Source organism: Poecilia latipinna, unplaced genomic scaffold, assembly GCF_001443285.1.
Source record: "Poecilia latipinna isolate Pla-1442-1.1 unplaced genomic scaffold, P_latipinna-1.0 Scaffold1023, whole genome shotgun sequence".
Lineage (NCBI taxonomy): Eukaryota > Metazoa > Chordata > Actinopteri > Cyprinodontiformes > Poeciliidae > Poecilia > Poecilia latipinna.
In genome coordinates this window covers 161906-174637 of record NW_015113639.1, presented here as the reverse complement: position 1 = coordinate 174637, position 12732 = coordinate 161906, and the positions used below count along the sequence as shown (strand labels likewise).

General features: G+C 38.7%; 1 protein-coding gene across 1 annotated transcript; it reads right to left on the bottom strand.

Moving 5' to 3' along the window:
• Positions 1–329: 329 nt before the first annotated feature.
• On the bottom strand, positions 330–12189 carry naalad2 (N-acetylated alpha-linked acidic dipeptidase 2). The gene is made up of 20 exons (XM_015051019.1): positions 11928–12189; positions 10414–10525; positions 10014–10200; positions 7245–7346; positions 7024–7149; positions 6840–6920; positions 6560–6665; positions 5770–5863; positions 5530–5625; positions 5016–5101; positions 4523–4642; positions 4358–4440; positions 4216–4279; positions 4064–4131; positions 3665–3756; positions 2304–2394; positions 1894–2158; positions 1702–1783; positions 1472–1564; positions 330–755 (listed from the first exon to the last, which is right to left on the bottom strand). Exons 1-20 carry the CDS (start codon positions 12007–12009, stop codon positions 566–568), a joined length of 2220 nt encoding a protein of 739 aa, XP_014906505.1. The 5' UTR covers positions 12010–12189; the 3' UTR covers positions 330–565.
• Between the last annotated feature and the right edge of the window lie 543 nt (positions 12190–12732).

Here is a 12732-nt window from a genome sequence, read left to right as displayed (position 1 = left end):
CGCCCTCGTGTGTTGAACATTGGTTCAACAATGATCCCACAGCTGGTCTATTCAGGCAAGATTGTAAACTGGACTTTGAAGTAAAATGGCTAAAAAGTTTTATAGCACCACTTTGATAATGGTCCTTTGATTGATTTGAAGAACGACATATAAACTGCTTGTGTTTACAGTGTATATACATAAATGCTTTTATGATTCTATACATTGATTCATTGATGTGGCATTGATTCATGGTTCATTGCTGCTATCGTGGGTACATGTATAAAACTTAAATATTAAACTGCCACATAAATTTCCTCTTATTCTGTGTTAAAGAAAAACATCAATAATTTGTTGTTTACAGTGTTTTTATTGTTGTTTCTCGTAGCAAACAATTAATTAGAAACAAAGAAATTTGCTTTTTGATCACGTTCACAGCACTCACCAAGGTCTGGAAAACTGACCTGATAAGCTGCAGAGCTTGATTTGTCTAAGTGTGTTGAAGAAAAATAAAAAATAAAAAAAATACAGTCTCATCACATCGTGATATAACAGTCCTCTGATTTCTGTGCGTCAGACTGTGCTTTCAGGCAGGCGGAGTCAGAGTCATGGCAGCGGCATGAACTGTGAATGCTGCTATGCTGATCTGACGCTTAACTTCCCGCCAGGCCTTGTCCGGGTCAGCTGAGTTCTCAATGTCAAACAGTGCGTCGTATATCCCAGGAAAAGATTCCCCTGCATATTTGTTATGGCTGCTGGGAGCGAAAATCACATGCCTGAGAAACAGAGTAGAGATGGGGGAGAAAAGACAGCGTTGTGTTACAGGAGTGGAGATGTGAGACAACATATTTGTGCGTTCCTTGAAAACATGCTGAAATTAGACAGGAGAAAATCTGGTCATCCTCTTTAAAGCTCTTAAGCAAAATAAAGTAGCGTGGCCTTGCATGAATTTATGAAAGGCTAAGCATGCAAACTAAAGAAAACATTAAAGAAATATGTATGATGTGAGGGTTTTCTTTGGAAGCAGCAGCAGTTAAAATTATTTAATTGTCGAGTGTAGCACAAGAATTATATAAAATAATTACTGAAATAACTGAATAAATCAACTTTGAACCTGAAATGGCTGATAAGTTGATCTACTCAATGTTTTTTAAGTGTATGAAATGTGTTGTAGATCGAATGGTACATGGAAACAGGTCAAATTAAAAATAATAATATGTAAATATAAATATGGTAGATTTAAAATGTTCAACTATGATGTTGGAAAAATTGAGTTTTAAAGCCCTCTTACTTGTGTAAATGTCAAACATTTCGTCATACAATCAGCGTCCTGATTTTCATTCCTACTGACAGAGACACTCATCTAAAACTTTACCTGCCAGATTAAACCTGGGCCAAAACAGTCACCATGCACACTGGTGATAAGTTGGCAGAGTAATTAAGGCTTGTACTTATTCTGTAGATCTGTTATCCAAGTATGAAGAGCGTTAACCTGTAAAAAGGTCTGCCTGGCAAGCCAAGAGGGTCGATGAAGGCTCTCTCAAGGTACATGAGTTGGTCATTCATGATTCGCACCTGTAAAGGACTAACACAAAATACCACTGCATTGGAAATCACTGTTAAAAGGAACAGCAGTTTCCATGTCTGCATAAATTAGAGGGTTCAACCTGTTATTTATTATTTTCTGTTTAACCACAGGTGTAAAAGGTTTCAAGCTCTTACTCCTCTTTGTCGAGAGTCTGCAGGCGCTCATGGAAATCTTTGGCTGCATTCGTAAAGTTCTTCACTGCAGAAAACAGAGACTCTAGAAAATAAAAAAAAAGAGAAAACTTTAAGAAATCTTTAACTCCAGCTATAAAAATACACCAAGTTGCGGTCAGCAGTATCAACAGGTAAAAGTGAACACGAGCTCACCGAATGACACGTTGTACGTCTTCATTAGCTCTGCGTGTGTCTGTGCCAGATGTGCGATGCTGTCTGCGTACTTCCTCAGGGAGTCTGCGTACTCGTTAGCATCGAGAGGAAGCACCTGGGAATCTGCCAACAGGAAGATGAGACCTCCTCTCACCTGAGCCACCGCCCGGAGCCTCCTGAAGGTCGGGTCGTAAAACCTCTCCACTATCTCAAAGGTTTCATACACACTGTGATAGACAGGGTAGCTACTGTATCGCTCTGTTTTCTGAACGGACACACAAACATACAGAGAACAGAACGTCCGTTAATCCAAGCACAGCTCGTCATGCTCACACTTTATGCCTTTAAAATACACAATGTGGCAGAAGATTATTGTATGTATGCAGATCCAGCACTCTGAGGAGTCTCACCTTGTTCTTGGTGTATCTGGCTCTGCCTGCCGCGATTCCCAGCCGGATAAAATAGGCCTCAAAGTCACTGCCTGACCCAAGTTTACTGATCCTAAATCAAACCGGGGAGGAAGACATACTTACTTAGTGATTTTTGGATTTATATATATATATTTCCTTCCAAATAATTAGCTAAGAATAGACAACATATTTTAAATAGTTGCCTATTTTGCACCTGAGAAGTTATCGCATAAATGTAATAGTTCGCAAATGGCATCACAGTTACTTCTTTTCTTTTATAATCACATTTCATTGTTCTTCAGTTGATCTTAATGTAGATTACATAATTTTTTTCTCCACTGGGAAGCTTTCAAAACACAGACTTTTACATCGGTCTTTGGTGTCATAACAGCTGTGAAGACTTATGACAGCTGGTTGAAAATTGATCACATCTCATGTCAGCGACTCTTGGAAAACTAGAAGCAAAATCTTCTGGCTAAACAAGATTTCACTAATCGGTTAAAAGTGCTTAGAAAAAACACAAAGTAACAAAAAAAGGGATACATGAGAAAAGCCAAACACAAAATAGATCATTGTTACCACTGACCAGTCTAACATGGTCGGGTAGTGATGGCTGCATCGTCATTTCATGATTTCATTTTGTCAAAGAGTCTGGATGAGATTATCCAAAGGAAATGGAGAAAATTGAAATCTGCTGTTTTAAGAAGCGCTCAGTTCCTGAGAACTTCAAATCAAAACTCTAAACCATGCAGTCCACAAAACACTGATATTAAAAAGCTAAATCTTAAGGTCTATGATCTGAATTGATTAAGTCTTTATGCAACCTTAAGCTTAAACATTTCTGCAAATAATATTAGAGAAACATATAAAATCCACATGCAGAGGCTAATACCAATTATAGGAGCATTTCTTTTTACCTTAATTGAACCAGTAGGTGGCACTATTTTGTGCTGCAATTTGTTTATATGCTCAGTAGAAGTGTGTGGAACTTTCTTACTGGTTACTGGTTTGTGCTGGTGGTTGGAAACACCAGTTATTTACCACTTTGTTTCTACTTTGCTACTGGACTGTGTTTGGGTGTGTAAGCTGCTGCATTATGAAAACTGTAAATGTATAGTTACAAATGAATGTCTCTAGATTTGGAGGAAACACATTAAACCTACTATTTCAAAGCAGGCAGAGAGAAATTAGAGCCCATTTAACACTTCAGCAACATCGCTGTCGGTTAATTATTCATGATTTCAGATCATTTTTGATGACAAACTCATACAGTAAACAACATTTAGAGAATGGTTTTCCTTCTTAACTTATTTGCATATTACAGTTTGTAGTTATTAATATAAAATCACAAGGTTTTGTACCGGGGAGCGTCACGGTCATTGGTCCAGTTGTCCCTCTTATGCCAGCTCTCATACAGAGAGACTCCCTCCTCTCCGTCCTCTGGACTTGATATCTACAGCGAAATGTGGACCGAGAATCAAACGTGGACAAGATTTAGAAAACAAAACAAGAAGATAGGACAGGCAGGTCATCATTCACAAATATGTAAATATCTTAAATTTATTATGAGTAAACTGAGAATTGCTGGAAGAAGTCACAGCCCACAATCCACCAGATTTCACATCAACATGGGGTGAGATCCTTTTTTTAACTTTATGTATAATTGTTGCATTATTAAAAACCCGAGATGGAATTGATATTTATGAAGCTCATAAGTGAACAATGATCAGAACCACATCTATCAGACAGGCTGTGCTCACCTGCTTGGTGAGGTCGTAGACTAACGTGTGCAGTGACGGAGTGCAGTCAACCCTCAGTGTGTACATACCTGAAATGTTAAAAAGACAAATTAAAACCAATCAAATCGACTACTTCTGACTGAGAGGACAGAGTCACACTCTTGTTTGTTCACCCTCTATGGCGGAGTCTGCATTGATGTAGGCCACAGCTCTCTCCTGCAGCAGCCTGGCATTGTCCTGTTGGGATTGATGAAGTTCAGTCAGTGTGCCGTCTGCGTGTCAATAAGCCCGTATGCTCGATTGCGTCTGTTCTACCTCGGCCCATTCTGTCGATCCCAGAAGACCAAACTCTTCTGCATCCCAGCTGGCAAATACCACAGTCCTCCTCGGCCTCCAACCTACGCCACGATCAGATAGAGACGCTGAAAAACTGATCACCGAATCTGTTGTTATCCGTTTTACTCGTATGAGAAGTTGCACCTCTTTTGAGCAGCTTGCCAGCACTCCTCACTGTTTCATGGACCACTGCTGCTCCAGACATCGGGTCGATTCCTCCAAACACCCAGGCGTCACGGTGCCCTCCCAGGATCACATATCGGTCTGTACAACAGCAGTTCAATCCTCACCTTCCCATAGTTATTGCCTTTTATGCCAAAAATTATTTTCTTTTTGCTTAAATCATCTTTCGACAACAGAAAGGGGGTGATTTCTTTTAATCCACAATCACTTTTGCCAAAATATGATTTAGGCTGTTACTTTTTTAGGAATGTAACGATATGAGTTTAATAAACCGCTTTGTCATTTTTAATAATAGATTTGTAGCCCTGACACAAAACTTGCCCTGTTTTGTGTCAGGGCTTGCATCAGACATGTAGTCTGATGCTTATACAAGCATCAGACTATTCTAGTAGAAACCATGTATAATAATTGACATCAGGTATGTTTCATGAGTTAAATTTAGATAAATAAGTACCTGGCTCCAAAGCTCCTCTAATCTTTCCAATGACGTTGTAGATCCTCGATACCTGATTGTTGCTGTAGATGTTCATTCGCACCTTCCTGCAACGACACAGGATCCAAACAAAGATGAGAAATAAACACCAAAAGGAGCCAATGTCAAACATTAAACGACTGCTGCAAGGGCAACGTTTATTCTAGTTTCTGAGTGTGTTTGCTGTGCAGCATGCTGTTTCCATGCAGGGTTATGTGTGAAAGTGAATGTGTGTCACAGACAGGAGGCACAAGAGGCCTCATTGTGCTTCCACTGGCTGCTTTCCACCAAAGGGTTACAGGTTTGGAACGGAGCAAAAAAAAAAAAAAAAAAAAAAAAAAGGCAGGATGAGGCACCTAATAAATCAAAACAGAGTGAAGACCGAACTGAAGTGGCAGAAGGACCGTTTAACAGAAGAGATGTTGGTTTTAACAACTGAGGGAGTGCGGGTATCGTCTTATTGCAGAATGACACCTTCAGCATCAGGAACACTTACTGACTCTTGAAGTCTCCTGTGAAGCCCGGTCCGGTCTTATAGGAGACGTTCAGAGCTCCTTTCCAGTTGTTGGGTGGAATCTGCCCTCCCATGTTTCTGTTGTATTTCAAACACATCGTAAATATTTTACATGAAAAGATTAACGACTGCAATACCTACAGCAAATATGCAAGCAGTACTTTGCATGTTAGATGATGATTTGGACACACATCATCATCATCTATTAGATCAAATATGTACTTTAGGAGGTGTGTTGCATCGTGGAAGCCGATCGGATGAACAGGAATCTTGGGAAGTCCGACTCCTTCCTCCGGGTTGAGTCTGTAGGTGTATTCTGGACGGAAACACACAGCTGTGACAAACTGTCCTCTCTACTTTTCTTTGCTAACTCATCCATAACTTTTTCCTCATTTTGTCACTTTGAATTGATAGAAAAGTTTTTTATGATTTTCCATTCATCAGCTCGTTTAGGTCTGGACTTTGACTAAGCCATTTGAACACATGGATCTAAAGTCTGTTTGCAGCTCTGTCTGTTTTCAGGCTAGCTCTCTTGCTAACAGATAAACCTCAGCTATAACCTCAAGTCCTCTCCAAGCTTTCTACCCAGGATTCCTTGCTTTTAGTTTAATCCATATTCCTATTTAAAATGACCTGATAAAATTGTCATTGCTTAAGAAACATCTCCCCCACAGCATGATGCTGCCACCTTCATGTTTTATGGTGAAGGTGTTGTGTTCAGGTTCAGCTTTATGTTTTGAACTTTTCAACCACTTAAATAATTTTGTTTGCAGTTCAGAAAACCCAAATTGGTCACATCTGAACAAACCATGTTATTCCACAGCATAACAAGAGCTTTGGAAAAACAGCACTTGTTATGCTGTGCTGTTATTCCACTGGCGTGTGGCGAGTTTGAAATTCTTGTGGCTTTCTCTGTGACTGTGGCAAATCATGGAAACGTTCAAGGGACATCAACACTTTTGCTAAGCATTTTATGCACTCATGCAGGCTATAGGAAGCTTTTCTAGCACACCTTTAGCTGGGTATCCTGGTGTGAGGGGGTCTCCTGCTCCGTTCAGGTTGAGGACATTTCCTCTCTGAGCTCCTCCGCCGGGCAGGTTCCAGCCGTCAGGGTACGGCTGCACAAAGCCAAGGTTAGTGACAGAAGTTGTCTTGTATCTATTTCCCACCTCTCACAATCTCCCAGACGGTAAGTAACAAGGGATCGGTAGAATGAATACCACATTTCTTACTTTTTTAGCCTGGAATGTTTTTTATTTATTTATTTATTTTTTTACTTTGTATCATGTTACCTTGACTCCTGTTGCCCAATAATCAGCAGGATCAGAAAACATAATGACTCCCTTTGCTCCTGCTGACATGGCGTTCTTCACCTTTGAGACAGAATGAGCACAAGAGAGAGTGCTTATTAATGTTGGTCATGTCAGATAAAAGTGTAGTGTAAGCCCGTTGAGTTCAGATCACATCTTTAAATACCTTATTGCCTCTGAATATTTTCCCGTATCTGACTATTACAATCTTCCCTGTCACACTGATGTTCATCTCTCTCTCTAACTGGAGGAAGTCCTCTGTTCGACCGTAGTTCACGTACACCAAATCTCCCTGAAGGCACATGAAATAAAGAAGAACCATATTTTGCTGCACTGCTTTCCGTTTTCGTCGTGGTTGTGTCTGTGTCTGTATGGATCTGAATGCACCTCCGGATGTCCCTTGGGAGAGTAAGCACTGTATGGAGGCACGATGTTGGAGACGTCCTCGTAGCCTTGTGGAACTGGTTCAGCCAAGCTGGTGTTAAAAACCTGACATGGCGAAGACATAATGAGACCAGAATGGCATTAAGCTGAATAACTGAGTCAGTTGCCATTTTTTTTAAAGTTCGTTGTGCTTCATATCATCATTGTTTTTTTTTTTTGTTTGACATGAAACATTGATATTTGACACAACAAAAGTGTAAAGAATACAACACAATCAGTTACACAGTAATACAATCTGATGCAACATGTTTTGTGCTTTTGACTCATTTTGACTTTGATGCAATTACAATCTAATATAATATGACACAATATGATACAAAGCAACACATTGCAATATATTGCATCATCTTACAGTATAATAATAAACAGGGCTGCTGTTAAATATTATCTTAGTTGTCAAATTTTCTGATGATTAGTAACCATAATCAAGTAATCAGATAAAAACAACTGCAGACATCTTATTTTAGACACTTAGTTTATTTCATCCAGTGCCAAAAATACAAATAAATAATTCATTTACTTTTTAAAATAAGAAAATATGAATTTTATTGCCTAAAATGCAATGACATAGCATTCCGTTAGTGTACGCTTGATCATTTGTAGAAAAGGATGAATTTGCAGCTAAAAAATACTTCTAATAATGCATGTAGATTATATATACAGACAAAGAAGGGGTTTCATCTTAAATACAAAATGTATCTATATTTTCTACAGTTTTGCCTTAATTACTGTTCATGATAAATCTGATTAATTGTTTCAGCCCTACTGTACTAAGCTGTTTGATGTGAAAAGACTCGGTACAATAAACTTTATAACCTCTATATAAATATGCATTTTGAACTCCACTGTCCAAAACATTACACAAATAAAGGACACTGATATTTGTGCTTTGATTCACATACATAAATTACAATATTGAGCTTTTTATGGCTCTCCATTTTGTTATCAGCAACTAACATAGCAATAATAAAACATTATTTTAAACAGCAGATCCAACTTGTAACAAACATATAAGCAAAAAACATCCATTTAGTTTGCTCTAACACAGAATTGTTAATTTAGTAATTTCAGGAGATAAGAAGCAGATGAACTCATTTAGATAATATTCTTTAAGTTTATTGGGTTAGTGGTTGCATTTTTTTAATATTTTTTTTACTTTGTTACACTCTGTCACAGATTTATTTTTACTCTGCCTTTGTGTTTTTTCCTTTGTGTGTTTTTAGCACCACTTGTGTTCAATTAGTCAATCAGTTCTGGTATATTTTTGGAACAGATTTCATGTTCAGCTGTTGGGTCATGAGAGTTCAATGAACTGAATTTTTACCATCTGACCTGAAGGTTTGTTGTTTTTCTGGTTTACACACAGTTTTATACACTGTAAATACAAACAATGATCCAGTTATTAGTGGGGAAAAGTAATTACTCCTGTTGTTAAAACATGAATAAACTGTGATCAATCTGACTAATCATACTGACTAAAGTGAAATGTTGATACTGTGATGGCGCGAGGCCATCACACTTCAATTGTTCAACATATCGCTCAACAATCTTTATCTAAATCAAGCTGAGATCCTTTTGCATTAATTTAAACTTTATACTCACACTTACTAATTTCCCAATGTGGCTGAATTAAAAATAATTCGGCAAAGAAAAGTGGGCTGAAAATACTCCACACTGATGTTATGGGAAATGCTTAGTGGCAACTGTTGCTGCTATTAGATTTAAAGGCAAATCACTTTTGTTTTTGTTCCTTAATAATGAAATCCCACTTTAAATTTACATTTTAAAAGAAATATAGATTTAAGAGCAAATTTTACAGCACTGTCGCTAAGTCCAACTTAGATTGTTTCCTTTTGGTATCATCTCTTTGAATAAACTAAATCATACAATTTGAACAAAAAATTAAGTATAAAACTACAACAGTAAATTGCAAGAGCTTATTACATTAGTGTTGGTACATCAAAATCACCATGAAAATAATAATAATAAAAAAAACCCCCAGTGACATCAGCTTTACTGAGCGAGTGGAGGCTTAAACACGTTTGGGATTGTATTACCATAAAATCAAACTTCCTCGCTTTGTGCCTCCAGACGTGGCGATCAAAAGTGGACATGCGTGTTGTCCAGCTGGACGTTTGTCAGCTGAAAAGTATTACTGAATTATCTTGAATGTACATCCGAATTTTGTCAAAATTCCTCACTGCATCCCAGCACGCAGCAACAACAGTCCCAGTTCTTTGTTGTTTTTGTGCCGTTTCATTATCTGTGTCATAAGACACAAGCAGAGGTTTATCTCACAGTGAAACTATAAAAGGACCTTGGACCTGAGCGAAAACTTGCAGGGGGAAGGAGGAGAAACTGCCTGGAGAGGTATGTGATCCCCACATGCACTTCACAATCACACTCTGAGGTGGTTTTTGGACTGAATTAGCCTTATTGAAACTTGTGGGAAAATCTACATTTTTTCACAGTATTGGGATAAATGAAGGGATTGTGGAGAATCTTCCTTCAGAGTGCTAAAGACAGTAAATTAGGTTTGTTTCACTAAATGTTTTCCAGTCACGCACAAGGAATGCTGTCAAATTAGTTTGTAAATGTGAGCGCCAGACATGGGGAAAGTTATTCTGAATGCAAAACGCAAGAAAACAAATGCAGTCTTCTGCTATACAGGTCAGTCTTACTGCACATCATACTTGCTGGCAGCTTCCTTACCTCTTTCCCACTGTGATCCACTATGGAGATGTAGTTTGGCTGTGATTTATTGGGATAGGACAACAGGATGTCATAGGGCACCATCTCCACTGAGTCCAATCCAAAGTCTCGCCACTCCTTCATGATCTCCTCTGCGTATTTCAGATTCTGCTCCGTTCCAGCCAGATGGGGGAGACGGGTGAATTTCCTGCAAGGAGGACAGTTGCTGTGACACTCATGTGGTCTTAAGGCTTGTGTCAGCTGTTTTTTTTATATCTGATTTTGAAATTCAACTAGCTCTCCAAGTTGTGTCTTTCTCCGGCCTGGACGGAATGAAATTAGAAGCCGACACATTCCTTTAATTCTTTAGGTGCAGAGGCCCTTTTGAAAAGCCTCGTTTGGAATGGGTTCTTTTGTTTACCTGAGATGGTCTCTGATCAGGTCTGGCCGCATTTCGTCCAAAAACTCCACCAGGTATTTGCTTGAGGTCTTGTGGTTGTTTGCAGTTGCCTTTGAGCGCTTTGAGAACCATCCTAAAACACAAAGCGTACAAAGCAAGCAGTCGGGATGTTTGAAAGATTAGCAGATATCATTTGTTATAAATCCCTTCTATGAAGATAACAGTAAAACAGTGAGAGACAAGGTCCAAATTATTCATACACTCACATATCAAAAAGAAACAAAAAAAAATGTAAAAGTATCAATCTAAAAACTTTTGCTTTTACTTAGATTTTAGGAGGTCATAAAGAAGATTACTTGTACCCTTGTCAATAATCAATGGTAAAATATTTATTAAGATTACAATGATCAATCTTCTTATAGTTTTGTTCATTTTTTTTTGCATGTTTCCATTGTTAGTTTGACAATATATTTGTTTGTAATGTGCTCCAGGTTTTTGACGTTCATTAAGCCTTTTTCCCATCACCGTTATTTTCAGCTTCCCCCTCAGGTTCTCGATCAGATTCAGGTCAAAATACTGGCAGCACCATTCCAAAAACATTATGCTACATCTCTTCAGAAGGAAGATAAAGTTAAAAGTAAAGTTAAAAGATTAGGCTATCTTTAAATTAGTTACTAGGTAAGAGCAATTTGAGGTTAACAGTATGTTCCACTGTGCAAGTATTTTTGTATTGTGGGAAAGTTTGAAATACCACCTTTAGTATGTTGCCAGCAATGTTCTGTGGCTTTCAGGTTTTTATCTTCCAATGGACACTTCAAACACTGGTGGCTTGGCTAATTGTTGATAGCATTAAAGTTAACTTTTCAGTCAACACATATTACAAAATACAGAAGCATTACAATGAAATAGATAATGGCACAGGGCAAAGTAAAAAAAAAAAATCAATAAAGAAATCATAAACAATGCCACCACTGCTACTTTTCTAACTTCCTGCAGCAGTTTTCTGCCCTGCAGTCCTAAGTTGCACTTAAATAAGCTCGGGATTCTTTTGAATTTAAACTTTACGTTTGTTATCTGACATATGCAACATTGCTACAGGTGACACTGTTAGTATCTTTCCAAAGAGCGCTACAATGCTACAATGACTCATTGTTTGAGGTTGCTTGTGTTTCATTTGGGTTAAGTTGCTCAGTCCTTCAAAGTGGGGGATGGTCACACGGATTTTGGTCAAAAACACTTATCTGCTGTGGAGAGTCACCAGCCTTAGCCAGCCTTATATTTTTGACACGGCTGTGGTTACAGGCAGTGAGTGTTACCCTGCTGTCAGTGCCAAAGATACTGAATGAGTCACACTGAAACTAAACAGCATCACGGATCATAACCTCTTCGTATCAAAATTGTTAATGCAATTACAGTGGTTACTGAGCAAAAACCATATGATTACGCTAAATGTCCCCACAACACTGCGACATTTGAGTCAAAAGCAAACAGCCCCAAACATACACTTTGTGTTAGGCTGTGTTTCTGTGTCTCACCAATGCAGAAGCCTAGCAGGAACAGAGCTGTCACAACCACAGTCCACCAGATCCAGCGAACCAACCTGCTCTCCCTCTTCATTTCCAAGCAGCTCTTAACGTCCCAGAGATCCACACAGCACTGGCTCTGCAGAGGCTCAGATAAAGAGAGTAATTTGCTTAGAAGTGCACAGCGGGAGAAAGGCAGAGTGAGATGGAGTGAGGCAAAGCGAGCAGGGAGGAGCTGAAAGTCTGTCTGTTAGAGGCGGTGAAAGAGAAGTTGGGAGAGGGAGCTCATTAGTGCTGTTCTTTGTCAGGGCATTTAATGTGCACCTTGGCCATTCATGTGCTGACTCAGTATTTGTCATTATGAGCACACAGGGCCACCCTGAGGAGGCTGTCTAATATCAGGACATGTTATACTTTCAAATTAGGTAAGGAGAGGAGAGACTCCCGGCATGATTAACTTGACTCATGTTCCTCTTGAGGAAGTGCTGCAGAACTGACTTTGTAAAGTTCAAAAAGCTGCAGAGAGGACCATAGGTAAAAAAAAAAAAAAAAATCCAGATTAAATGTATTTTAAGGGCTTAGACAATATAAAAAAAACTTGTTTTTAAAATGGATAAAAAAAGTAACCAAAATTTGTTTTGAGTATTTCTGAAAAAACAGGAATTTTCATATTTAAAGCCAGCCTCACTAGCAATGAGAACTTGGTTTGCAGCAATTTCTGTTTGGATTTACTTGAAGGTTTATGTTGGACCGCTCCTGTAAGCTGCTGTCAGAGCGGGACAGTCTTGGTTTCCCACACTGCAGCAGGTGTACTCCG

Excerpts from the sequence above, each read along its gene's own strand:
- naalad2 (XM_015051019.1), bottom strand. The coding sequence starts at position 12,009 with ATGAAGAGGGAGAGCAGGTTGGTTCGCTGGATCTGGTGGACTGTGGTT. Across the intron at positions 6,921-7,023 it reads AAATATTCAGAGGCAATAAG|GTGAAGAACGCCATGTCAGC; the intron begins GTATTTAAAGAT and ends TCTGTCTCAAAG. Across the intron at positions 3,757-4,063 it reads TCTACGACCTCACCAAGCAG|ATATCAAGTCCAGAGGACGG; the intron begins GTGAGCACAGCC and ends ATTTCGCTGTAG.